The 14148-nt window shown below is 36.2% G+C and overlaps 1 protein-coding gene across 5 annotated transcripts in view; it reads left to right on the plus strand.

Annotated features, from left to right (window-relative positions):
* The window catches only part of Dmxl1 (Dmx-like 1), a 132884-nt gene that overhangs the window by 111963 nt on the left and 6773 nt on the right, over nucleotides 1-14148 (plus strand). For all 5 annotated transcript variants that reach the window (XM_006525916.4, XM_006525917.4, XM_006525918.4 and 2 more), the window contains 4 exons: nucleotides 6644-6771; nucleotides 11265-11357; nucleotides 12750-12841; nucleotides 13845-13897. In XM_006525916.4, the coding sequence (XP_006525979.1) occupies nucleotides 6644-6771; nucleotides 11265-11357; nucleotides 12750-12841; nucleotides 13845-13897 (366 nt within the window). The remainder of the gene's footprint in view (nucleotides 1-6643; nucleotides 6772-11264; nucleotides 11358-12749; nucleotides 12842-13844; nucleotides 13898-14148) is intronic.

The raw sequence follows: 14148 nt of genomic DNA on the forward strand, positions 1-14148 counted from the left end.
AAAGCTAGCCTTAGCATTTGTTATCCAGTCTCTTATGCTTAGAAGGCTCAGGGCTTGACTGAAGTTCTAACTCGGTCCATCTGAAAGGTGGATGAGGCAAGATATTCTGGAATTCATGACAATTCCCAGAAGCAGGGGTCCAAGCAGATCAGTTCAGCATCTCTGAGGGTGAATCTTGCTGAAGTTGTACATTCTGTAATATATAAATCTCACCACCAAAATTTTAGTACCATTAAGATATCTGTATGGATTGTGCAGGGTGCACAGATTAGGTATGGATGAAATTCTGCTCCTTGTTCGAGCATGTGAAAGACAGATGTCTTTTTTATGAGTTAATTTTATTAATAAGCAATTATAGTAAGTCTTCATGCTATGTGAAGGATGGCACAAAGAATCTTTACCTGTTTGGTTCTCTTGAATTTTTCTAGTTCTGAATTCAGGGAGTCTCCTCCTGTCATAACTGATCCATATCACTCTGAATGGGGTCCAGAGCCTATTCTCCTTTTTTGTCAACACAAATGCAGAGGCATTCTCCCAAAATAGCATGTCCTTGGTCCAGTAGCCAGAAATAATTACCAAACTCAAAATCACACTCATGAGGTGGCAGCAGGGCAGGGACAGGTGGTGCAGGCTTGGAATGAAGAGTTCCTCACGTACAGGACTTTCTAGCAGTGCCAGCCACCCCATCTCCTGCAGCGGAAGCAGTACAAGGGACTGGCTAGAATGGAGCCAAACAGATCACACTGAACCAGTGTGGACCTTCCTCCCATGGCATGTGCAAGTAGGTCTGAATGATCCCATGTTTGTGGTGCCAGCCTTACCTCGTCTTCATCCGTGGTGAGCAGCCTTTGTCAGTCTAGTTGTGTTGAAGCCAAGTGCAGTTGTGGATGCTGTTTGGGCACATTGCAGAGCCTCTCTGGTGGTGGCCAAGTCCACATTCCCTTAACTGGGAAGTGCCTGCTGCCTACTTCCAGTCAGAGGCTGCATGGTTTGAAGTTCCTCTGTTCTGGTCAGAGGAACTTTGGTATTTGGTTCCTTACTCAGCTGCACGTGGACTGGGCTGTGCTCCACTAATACACTAGTGCCGGCTTTATTTTCCTTTAAACAGTGGTTGCATGTGTAGGAAATGACAAGCGAATATTCAGATCATACGAGGAAGTATTCCTCAACTGCATGTCAGTCAGCTGGCAGTTTATCAGCATCATATTTATTTGTGTTTTCTCAGCAGATATTAAGGTACAACTGTGTTTTCTCAATTGTCTCTAAGGACCAGAGTTCTTAAGTGGCCCAATTGTGGAACCAAGTCTTAGTTGTGTGGAATCAGTGCTGACATCACTGGCTCATGCCATCGCGTGTGTTTGCTGCTGCTGCTTGACCTCACGGGATTTACAGACAGACCTTCCAAGCACCATTCTTTGAGTAGCAGTTACCTATTTAAGACCTCACACAAAATCTGCCTCAGGAATGTTAATATATTTTAAATTATTTTAAAAGAAACTCAGCATCTTATTCTTTGGCCTTTCTTAATTAAGGCTTAATGGAGGCAGTGTTAACATTGTACAGGGTGTGCATAGAGGAGTCTCCTCTATTATTTGAAGAACATTGCAAAATGAGGCTTTCATTGCAGGGAAAAAAGAGAAGAAGAAAAAAGAAAAAAAATCACACTCATTTTGATAATTAAGACAGTTCAAAACAAATAAAGCAATCTAAGCAAATGTTATCTGTTGAGACAGTGCTTCTACTGTCCCCTGCCCCAACTTTCATGAGCTCAAGGCCTAAATTTTTTATTTAATATTTTTTGTCTACTTGCTGTATGAGCCTATTTCCAGGCTCTCTTTCTATATAAGTCTCAAGGCCTAAATTTCTACTGTCTAAGATAGGCTAGGCACCCTATCTCCTGCCTTCCATCTAATTTTTTAAGATTGAATGTCTCACTATTTTAATATCAACAAATTCCCTTTTGCTTACTGTATAGGCCTATTCTGAGGCTTCTAATCTGTCATACCAGGAATATCGATCCCAGAATTCCTGTGGAGCTCATATTCAAAGAATTTGAGTATTATCTTGGCATAGACCTTTTTAGATTTGCTTGATAACATTATTTCATTCAACCTCCCCGACTCTTCTCTGTATTCTTAAGAACATTTAAACAATTAAAGTATACTCCCTTCTATCCTTAAAATAACTAAGTCTCATTTATCTCTATCCTTTATCTGCTTGTTGGAGGCCTTTACTGTCTGCCTCTCTCTGTCTTCCTCCAAGCAGCCTGTCTCTGCACAGCCGGGCTCCCAGTGCCTCTGAGCCCAAACTCAGTATTAGTTCCAAACTGTGTGTGGGAGAGGAGGGGGATCCCCATGTGGCTTGGGCAAAATCTGTATTCCCTTCTGTCTTTACAAACAAATGAACTTTAGAATTCTATCCTTTGATTACCTGCTTGCAGGAAGCAGGCTGCTTTTACTATCTGGGTTCTCTGCCTCAGAGCAGCCACCCTGTCTCTCTTCACAGCAGGGAATCCCAGGGACTGTGAGCTGAGCCTGTGTTCCTTTGATCAGGTTTGCTGAGATGGAGCCACATGACTCTGGTCTGCTCCCTGAGAAACCAATATTCCCTCTTCCTAGATTTACGTCACTATGTGTATGTGATCAGTCCGAGAATGACTAATTAATAGTGGATTCTCGCCTTCCCTGGTATGTGCCATCTGTTGTGTGTAGCTTTCACTCTCCCCTCAAAGCTCCAGGAACAGGCTGCGCTACCAGCCTCCACCCAGTTTCCCTTCAATCCACAGATAAAAGACACACACACAGGTTGCTCATTTTCAATTTGCCTTCTTGGCACAATTGCTGGGCATTATTAAAAACTCGCTACTAGCATGCCCTTATTAATACTCTTAGCTCCACACCTCCCGCCTGCCCTAAACTTTAGTGCCCATTACATCTAGTCCCTGCTAAACATCCCTGACCTATTGGAGCAGTCACAGACTGCCGCTCCTCCCGAGACCTCACATGGCTCCTTGATCATTCTCCAAAGCATGGTAAACTCTCCTCTCCTCCCTTCATCTGTCTCTTTTTTCCTCCAGGGACACAGAAGTCCCGCTTATTCCTTCCACCCAGCAGCAATTGGGCCATGGCTTTCTTTACAGATCAAGAACCAATTGGAGAACAGGTTTTACCATCAGAACTGCCCTTACAAGAAAGGACAGGCTTTTTGAGAGTTTTCTATTGTCTGAGTTAAGAGTCACCATTTAAGGGTTAACATATGTTGCTAGTCCTTCTATGTATGCCACTTAGTCATCTCTGGTCAAGCAGAGGTTAGGCATGTGAGATTTCAGAGATACAGCATTGAGAGATCTATGTGATACAGATGAGTAGGGCCTAACTACCTATACAGGGAAGTGAAGTCAGATCTTGGTGGATCTGGGGGCACTGTAGGATGAGAAGTCAGCCAAGACAGAGACTGTGGGGACACTGCAAGATCCAGGAGGAGCTGGGTCCCCTGACATTGCAGAAGTGAGATTCCAGATGATCTAGACATAAAGTCAGGTAATCTGGCAACACAGACAAACTCTTAGAGACTCCAGAATGCCAGTCAGGTGAGGAGGGATCAGGTCCTACTTGGTAACACAGAGTTAAAAAGCCTGGATCAAAGTAGCATGTATTTACCAAAGGTTCTCTGAGTCCATGAGAAATGAAAGTATACTTGGGCCAGCTTCCTTCTGAGAGTTTAGGGAACATTTAATTTACTTATGAATCTATTGTTGTTTAAGCCAAGTTATCTAGAACTCTTAATTTAGAGACAGAAAAATGTCACACAAATAATGCATCTTTGGGTTTGATTTTAGCCGTGTGCCAGATAGAAAAATCACTAAAATCTTGATTTAAAATGATCTTATAAAAAGACTGTAGGGCCCAGATGTACACTATAAAAAGAGTCCATGGGGAGGTGCAGGTTTTTTGTTTGCCTTTTGTAAACAGTCATTTAACAAGGTATATATGGGGCTGAGGAGATGGTCTCATCAGTAAAGTACTTGTTAGCCAGCATGATGACATGAATTCAGATCCCTGACACTCACAGAAAAATCTGGGTATGGTGGCACAGACCTGTAATCTCAGCACTGGGCAGGAGAGTCTCCGGGGCTTGCTGGCCTGATAGGCTTGCTGTAGGCTCGGCAATGAGCTCCAGGTTCCTTGGGAGACCCTGTCTCAAAATATGGTGGAAAGCCCTTGAAGAAGATACCACAGTTGACTTCTGGTGTGTATGTATACACAATCACACACACAGAGTGGGGTGGGGCACAACGGACAGACACACACACACACACACACACACAAAGAGGACAGAGGCAGGGAGGGGAAGGAACAACGTAGGGAGAAAAACAAATTCAAAAGATGTTAGCACTGGTCCATCTCGTTTTTTGTAACTTCTGCTTGTCTGTCAGAAGATGCATTCTACTCTTGCTGAGGTGTTGGGGATCCCTTTTTATCCATTGAGTCCTAGAGAGGAATAATTAATTTGCCTAATTTAAGCTTCCCCATTGTAACTACCATAATTTTAAATTATCTTTGATAAAGTTTAGTCATTTCTCAAAAACTAAAAAATAAAATATAAAAGGTTATGAGTCCATATTGTTTATGCCTGAAGTTAGGTAGAGTTTGAGATATAGGAGTTCTAGACTTGAATTTAGGAAGACACACAATTCTGTTACCCGAGGCACTTTGCTGGACACCGTCTGGTACATCACACATAATACAGAGTTAGTCTGGGAACGTGTTCAAATCAGCTGTCAGCTGAAATCTGAGGGTGAGGTTTTTGTGGTAGTCTATAAATAGCAGCAAGAAGCAGTGTACATAAGGCTCTCCTGTACCTGGTAAGTTGCTGCTTTTAGGAGTTTTATAAGTAGTCTCCTCTGTGTTTGTCTTCTGACACAGAACTATCAGAAGGCTATTTGAACATTCGCCATTTCATAAACTTACGAAGTTAGACTGCAGGTGGTTTATGGCTTTACCACGAGTTAGGTTCTCAGTGCTGTCACCAAATAGTTGACAGAACCAGCTGATAGGGGAGGAATAATTTGTTTTGGCTTAAGGTTTCAGGGGGTTGAGTCTTTTGATTACTTGAGAAGAAATGAGTATGGTGAGAGCTAGCCAAGAACCATAGAAAAAGATGTGCTATCTCTTTGAGCTTGTTTTCTCCTTTGCCCTCTTCTGTTTCATATGCTTCTCTAGCCCATGAGATGTAACCTGCTATATTTGTAGCTCATCTGTTTTCTATCTCAGTTAATCCTATCTAGAAACATCTTCACAAACACAGCCAGAGGTATGTCTCATCAATCTAGGTGAATCTAGACCCAGGCAGTAAAATATTAGCCATCACACCAAGGTAGCAGAACTAAAATAAAAAGGTGTTCGAGGAGGCAAGATGAAAAGAAATTTGATTCATTGAAGTGATAGGTTCTTAATTAGAGTTAAAGGTTCAGTTTTTGTCTTACTGTTTAGAGTGAGTTGTGTTTTAGGTTGTTAATACACCACAATTCAAGAACACCAGAGCCATGTAGCCTAGAGTTCTTAGCACTATAGATAATATTTGGAAAACTTAAATAATTTTAAATGGTTATCCTCATTGGTTATAATTAAGTAAGTCTGTGAGGTCAGAGAGATGGCTCAAAGGTTAAGAGTACTGGTTGCTCTTCCAGAGGACCCAGGTTACATTCCCAGCACCCACATAAAACTCACAGCCATATCTAACTCCAGATCCAGGGGATCCTATACCCTCTTCTGATCTCTGCATGCACATGTTGCACAAATATATATGCAGGTCAAACACCCATAAATATAAAAGAAAATAATTAAGACCATGGGAAGAAGAGAGCATCTCTTCTAGCTAGTGTCAAGGCATTATGCTGCTGCCCTCTCAGCCCTGCCCAGTGCACAGCAAACATTCTAAAATAGTCTGAATTCATTTAAACTAAGTATTTGATGAAGAATTAATAAAACTCAACTAATAGTATATTAGCAGCATGCTGGGTATTTTATATGTATTGATTTTCATTATTCCTATACCACACTAATTCTGAGTTATGATTAATACAATTTGGGTGACATTTGTATAGTTCTGAGTGCTCATTATCAAAACTACCTACTGATATTATTAATCTTTATAATAATTAGTATTATCAGAGTCATTAGCATATATTTGAGATAACAGCCAGTCAGAATAACTTAAAAATGAAATTTTCTTTAATATGTCATTCAAGACCACCTTTAACATGTCTTTTCCTGAGAAAAACATAAATTTAAACATTAATAGTATAACTGATAAAGGTTTATTTTTTAATAATTACAATAATTATAAATATAAAAATTATTTTAGGGTATTAAGACATTAAGATAATTTTGAGAACAATCTTAATTTATAGACATGTTTCTAATATACATGTTTCTACTGTTTTGTTTAAAGACATGCTCGCATTCAAATGGAAGTACATATTATTTTTGTTGTATGAAATGAAAAATAAAAGGGAAATTTACATAAATGGATTGATTTATTTCCTAGGTATAACTCTGCTAAATAATTCTAGATTGCGTTAAATAAATTTTCTCAAAACTTTTTAAAATAAATATGTAATTTTTGTCATCTTATAATGCAGATCTGACCGGAGCTCAAGATGGAAGTGTCAGAATGTTTGAATGGGGCCATTCTCAGCAAATAACCTGTTTTCGGTCTGGTGGCAATTCAAGAATTACAAGAATGAGATTTAACTATCAGGGAAATAAGGTACTATTGAGAATTAAATGATTTTTTTTAAAAAAAAGTTTGGGGTATAAATTCACTAGTTTGAGATTTTTAACAAAGTGTTTAAAGTACTAACTCATAAGAATTCTTCTAATTCTTCTGAAAGAACATTTAGTATATGTATATAGTTTATGGTACATATATATTACTACTAAGCTTAATTTAAATGTACCCTAAGAACCAGTGCTCTATCTTACATTTCTTTGACCAGTAAGTGTCCAACTTTTTAGTTCCTGGAATATGATTCAGCGCCAAGCAGCAAGTACAGTTTGGGGTGTGTTAGATCTAAGTCATCTGCATTTGTGATTTTGTGTGCATTCTAAAACTGAGAAACACTGCTGTAGAATGACATGTCAGCAAACTGTCAACTAGCCACACAGCTTTAATAGGACATTTTGATATTACAGTTCCATTGTTTATTATGATTTCTTTTAGCATTTTCTACTAGCAGAGTTAAGAAGAATAAAGACCTTATGGAGGGCAAACCTTTAGTTACAGAGCCATTGAAGAGAGGGTGTGACTAGGTGTGCTGTGAGATTTTTCTCCTAGAAATGACAGGAAAAGTACACCCATGACAAGCTCAGCGATACGGTACCTAAGCAGTAATGACACAAATAGATGAAGTAGTGGGAAATTTCATAGGGCCCTAGACCAAAAAGAGCATAGGCAACTAATGACTACCAAGAGGAGAAGAATTGATCTCTTCCAGAGACAAGCCTCGTAATTATCCAATACAAAATGGTCAGCCCTAAAAGCATATATATAAACAACACTAAGCAGACTGGGCAAGTTATTTATATATTTATTCATAGATATGTAACAATAATAAAAAAAAGAATGCCATAAATTTTAAGTGGGGCAAGGAGGAATGGAAGGGAAAGAAAGAGGAAATGATAATATTTTATTTAGTTTTTTTTTTTTTTAAGAAGTTTGCTGAAACACCTCTAGAGCATCCCTTTACTAACTTCTCACATCGCTACTTATTTCCAATCAAGGGCTTAAAGTATAAATTAGCCTGGTATTGTCTTCAGGATCACGCATCACTAAAAGTTTACATAGATCCTAGAAAATAGCCTTTTTTTTCCTAAATTTCTATGATGGTGCTCAGCAAGTTCACATTTCAGACTGTTTTGAATTTCAGATTTTTTCAGATTATGAGTGCTTAATAAGTGTAGTCTGAAATACTATGTTTTTATGCTTTCCATTTTAGTTAACTGTGCTGTTGCTTCTAGTCGGTGTATGTTAATCCATAGTTCCTTTGATGTAATGTCTTCCCATTAAGGTGATAATTTGAACAACATAATTAAAATAAGTAATTTTTTTTTGGAGAAACCTTTCAAGATATCTTTTACAAAATTCATCAGTATGATACTCAAACCTTTCTATAATTTGATTCTGTGGTCTGGCTTATTTTTTTTAGCATTAGCACTTACTAGTCCTTCATATAGTCTATTTTAAAGTAAAACAGGCTTTAGTTCATTGCCTACCAGATATCTTGCTAAGCAGTTAACTTTTCATTTACTTTAACCATGTGATGGAACCAAATAGCACAACACCTGTACATGCTCTAGCCTTCATTAAGGAATCATCCTTAGTAAATGGTAGAGAAGACTCAATCCATCCCAGTTATGTAAATCAGTTTGGATGTGAATTACAGATAGAATTGGGCACTCAAAAGACTGAAATTTCAACAAAACTAAGATAATAAGACTAATAAATGACATGAAAAATTAATTAAGAGATTCAGAAATGCTATCAATAAAACAGGCTAGAATGAAACAGCATAGAACAGGGAACCGTTTTTACAAATTAAAAACACAGTTCTCAAAAATGGGGGTCAGTGAACATAAATGTAAGAAACAAGTATGTATGTATGTATATTGAGGAAGCACCAAATAAGAAATTATCTCCTGAGAAATAGTTCAGGGAATATTTTAGAAAAATCAAAGTAGTAGGGGAAAGCAGTACTTGTTATTTGTTGAAAGCAAAGAATATAATTTCACAACAAAAGGGTCTACCTAGTACTAAGATGTATTGACAGATATGTGTGCACATATCCTAGGTTTTGTTTTGATTCAAGTATAAAGAAATAGTCCTCTAAATGTGAAAGAAATGGAGTTGTAAATGTTACTTACTCACCTTCCTTTTCAAACAATCGGAATCAAGCTGTTCAAAATTCCCTATTAAAAGGAGAAAATTACAATTAGTAGAGTTATAGTTATAGAATCCTGTAACATAAGAAGTGAGAAATAAGTTGACGTTCAGCCAAACTATATTTCAAATTAACACTATTTGAATATATATTCTACGTTTATACCTGCTGAAGAACAAATCTAGCTCTACTCCAGAAAACAGAATAAACTAGAAAAAAGGGCTAGGTAGTGAGAAAGTAAAACAAATATAAAAGGAATAGGCTATCAGAGTTTTCAAAAAACAGTAGAGTAGTAAATAAACAATATGAAGTTTGCCAAAAATTGGATATGTTCACTAATCATCACTCAAAATTAAAACTTGGTAAATATTTTAAATTTTGACAGTTCCTTGTGCTACTAATATGTAAGAATAAATAAGTAGCGAATTTCAAATATTTTGCTTAAAATTGATTTTACCTTCAATTTTCATATTTTTACATTTTTTGAACTTTGTGGGGGGGGGTGCAAGAGCATACTGTGGAGTCTAAGGCAACTTAGAGGGCTTTCCTTCCTTCCTTCCTTCCTTCCTTCCTTCCTTCCTTCCTTCACTATATGGGTCCCAGGGAACAAGATGAGATCATCAATCTTGCCAGCTTCATCTTTCAATTTTAATTGATGCAAAGCATTCCCAATTCTAAATTTTTAGTCTATATAATTATAAAGAGGTGTACATTTATATGAATGTTCAAAGCAGCACCTTTTATAATACAATAAGTTGAAAACTGTCTATAAAAAGAAAGTTTACAATTGTAAGACAACTATACACTGCAGTGCCACCCCAGTACAAGAATAGCTAGATTTCTATGTCTTGATGAGGTCAGTTAAAATAAACTTAAAATGTAAACTTTTATCTGTATATTATCCAATTTACTATAAAAATCTATATGAGTGTTTGAATATTCATAAAAAGAAATCTTACAGGAAATAATCACCTTGTTATAATAGGTGGTTGATTTAGAATTAGAAGAAGACTGGGTCCAAAATAAACATGAGTTTTATATAATTTCTAAGCATGCACCTTTGTTTGTTTGTTTGTTTGTTTGTTTTAAACAGGATCTCACTCTGTGGCTCATATTGGCCTTAAGTTCATGACAATCCTTTCTTCTGCTTTAGCCTCCTAAATGATTGGGATTTACAGGTGTGAGTCCCTTACTAGCATGTACTGTTTTTATAATGTCTTAAAAAAAAAAAAAAGTTAGCTATTTTAACCTGTGAGTTCTGTATCACATTCTCCTATACTTAATTTAGTGTCTTCCCAATTAAATTTACCTTGAGATTCAGAAAAAGAACTATTTGACTATGATAATTAATTCTTATTTTAACTTTCTATTGTTTGTGTATTTTTTCTTTGTGATTAAGGGTTTTTGTTTGTTTTGTGTTTTGCTTTGTTTTGTGCTTTTGAGGGGTTTTTTTGTTTTTTGTTTTTTTGACACAGGATTTCACACTGTAGTTTAGTGTCCCAAGTTACTCATTATGTAGGCCTTGCTGTCCTGAAACTCAAAGCGATTCTCCTTCCTCAGCCTTCTAAAGGGTTGAATCACAGGTGTGTAGTACCATGCCAGGTCACCTTATTTATGTATTTTTCAAATTGCATGTTTTTGAAAGACCTTATTTTAGTTTTTTGGTTTTTGGGTTTATTTGTTTGTTTTTGTGAACACCTATATTTGTATTTACACAAAGGTTTTGTATGGCCTAATAGTTAATTCAGTATGCTTTTTTTTTAAGTTATAAGAACTATACACACTAGTGGTACACATTACTTAAGTTATAAGAACTATAGACACTAGTGATGCACATTACTTAAGTTATAAGAACTATATACACTAGTGGTGCACATTACTTAAGTTATAAGAACTATATACACTAGTGGTGCACATTACTTAAGTTATAAGAACTATAGACACTAGTGGTGCACATTACTTAAGTTATAAGAACTATAGACACTAGTGGTGCACATTACTTAAGTTATAAGAACTATATACACTAGTGGTGCACATTACTTAAGTTATAAGAACTATAGACACTAGTGGTACACATTACTTAAGTTATAAGAACTATATACACTAGTGGTGCACATTACTTAAGTTATAAGAACTATATACACTAGTGGCACACATTACTTAACTATGTTTGCTTCTTGCTACACTGGAAGTCTTCTTAAAGTGGTATAAAAAATTAAAAGGTACAGTCTTTATCAATCAAATGCTAAACATTGTGTCACATTGAGGATAAAGATAAATGTGTGCTTTTATTTGCATTAACAATTTGATTTTTTTTTTAAAGTTTGGAATTGTTGATGCTGATGGATATTTAAGTTTGTACCAAACAAACTGGAAATGTTGCCCAGTTACTGGGAGCATGCCTAAGCCATATCTGGTAAGCAAAAAAATCATATATATATATATATATAAGTTTATGTTTAAGAATCAAGGCTATGTTTGAAACAAGTAATATTAAAATTAATAAATAAAACATTTCTATTCTTATCTGTTCAGTTGCTATTATAGGCTCCTGTTGTAATATGTGAAAATTAATGAGTAAACTTTAGAAAGTTAATGGGTACAGCACCACATCTTCAGAGACTCACAGAAAATACTGGAACTTTTTCTAACCTCACTAAGCTGTAAATCAGTCTTCTACCTAAGATGATTGGCAGATGTATCAGATCATTTTCCTTACTTAGCTCTTACTTACGAACAAATTAGAAAGGGCATCTTGCTGCTGACCCTGTTGTTTTCATCTCTATTTAAGAGTGTGGATTCGGGCTGGTGAGATGGCTCAGCGGGTAAGAGCACTGACTGCTCTTCCAAAGGTCCTGAGTTCAAATCCCAGTAATCACATGGTGGATCACAACCACCCGTAATGAGATCTGACGCCCTCTTCTGGTGTGTCTGAAGACAGCTACAGTATACTTATGTATAATAAATAAAATAAATCTTTAACAACAACAACAAAAAAAGAGTGTGGATTCTTCATAAAAATTGACCTACAGAAATGAAATAATGTAATTACTTAGTCTGTTCTTTAATAAAGCCCTTTACAGAACTAAACATAAACAGTATGTATTAAAAAAGGTTATGCATTGTGGTTCTGTTAATTCACCTGAAGTTAAAGGTTAGAGTTTAATACTGTTGTGAGTAAACACAATGGAGGATTGTTTAGGGTAACTTGAAAAGGATTTAGTGAGTTCTTTCCTCCTAGATTTATTACGCTACGGTGTGAAATGTGTAAGTTTATATTCCAGTGAAAAGACCGCTTGAGACCATTGATTTTCTTTTTTAATTAATAAAATGTATCATAGTAAGCTTGCTTCAACTTTAAGTGTGATTGTAACTTTTTATGATTTTTCAACAATTATGTAAAAGTTTAAATGTTTTTGAAAAATACATAATGCCAATTTGACAAAGATACTTACAGCTAAAATAATCTTAAATCCTGGTTTCTGTCTGCATAAAACAGCTTTGTTTTTGTTTTTTCCCACTTAACTAGATCTAGGGGGTATTTGAAGTTTAACCTGTGTATGTTTGCTTCATAAGATGTTGGTGGAACAAAAGTGGAAAATGTGGTTCAGGAACTGTTTGTATTTTTTACAGAAAGGGGGAGAATCAACATGAAAATTTCTTATATTCTCCAACTTTTTTAAAGGTTCAGAAGATAGAAATTATTTTTAAGAGACGTAAAGAACATGATCACATTTTAGTCATACATGTACTTGGTTTTGGAAATTCCACTAGCAACAGTAACATTTGTTGTTTATAACCATTCCAGGCTTGGCAGTGTCATAACAAAACAGCCAATGATTTTGTCTTCGTTAGTTCCTCCTCTCTGATAGCTACAGCTGGTCTTTCAAGTGACAATAGGTAAGAGATGTAGCTGAAATGAAGTGTATATGGATAGCTAAATTTATTTTTTGTTGTGTATTCTTTTGTCTAAGTAGTTAGGCCTTAGGAATTTTTATCATAAAGATTTTTTTTCATAAAGCATTTTTAGTGGCATAAAACTTATAAAATTCTAGTACCATTTAAAACAAAAACTATCCTTTTTTTCTCCATTAATTTATTTTTTATTCTCATATTGAGAATTTTAATGTTTTTAGTGTTCTCATATTGAGACTTTAGAAGAAAGGATGTGGTTGTTGGTGAAATGAACATTTCTTTGTGTGTTATTTTCTATATATCCAGAAAATTTGAAGCTGAAAAGGTACTATTTATTTATTGGCCATATTATTTAGTTAACTTGTTTAGTCTTCACCATGCCATAATTACTAGGTAGGTCATTTTCATAAGAACATAGGGAACTCAGAGCAGCCTGCCAGTTTGCATGAACATCCGTCTTCTTCACTCCACCCACTCATGCAGAGCAGCTAAGCTCTTCCGTCAGGACCATGAGCTTGCCAACCTTCTGATACTCATCTGTAAGCCTCGGTTTGTACTAGAAACTAGCTTTCGAGGTGGTAGACTCTGGCCCATGTTTAGTAGAAATTGTGTGTGTGTGTGTGTGTGTGTGTGTGTGTGTGTGTGTGTGTGCGTGCGTGAGTGCGTGCACGCGCACACCCTGTTATATTAACTAGCATTTTCTATGACTTGTGTGTTATTCAGCTGATACATTGGGAAATCAGTAAATACATCAAGTAATTTCTATAGTCAGCCTTCATTAATCTTATTTTTAAGTGCATGATTATCAAAGCATAACTCAGTTTTGTAAGTTAGAAGTTTTTTATGTGAGAATGTTATGTACATAATTTTTATATATTTAACGACAAAAACATCCCTTTAAAGAAAGTTCAGGTATTTAATACTAGGCTTATTTTCTTATTCTATTTTTCTGTCAGTTAAAAGAAATCCTTTTTTTTTTTTCCTCCAGAAACATATGTCTATGGGACACACTTGTAGCGCCTGCCAATAGTTTAGTCCATGGTAAGTTTTAAAGGCAGTTTATAAACTGAAGCTACAGCTGGGAATGTAGCTCATTTGGAGAGTGTTTGCCTGGCACACACACAGTCCTAGGTGTGAACCCCAGCACCACATAGCGTGTTAATACATGTTAATACATGTTGTAATCTCAGCGCTCAGAAGGTCAAGGCCATCCTTTGCAACATAGAGTTTGAGCCTGGACTATAGGAGACTATCTCAAAAGAAAATCATAAATTAAAAATAATTTCAAATAA

Source organism: Mus musculus, chromosome 18 (genome assembly GCF_000001635.26).
Source record: "Mus musculus strain C57BL/6J chromosome 18, GRCm38.p6 C57BL/6J".
Taxonomy (NCBI): Eukaryota; Metazoa; Chordata; class Mammalia; order Rodentia; family Muridae; genus Mus; species Mus musculus.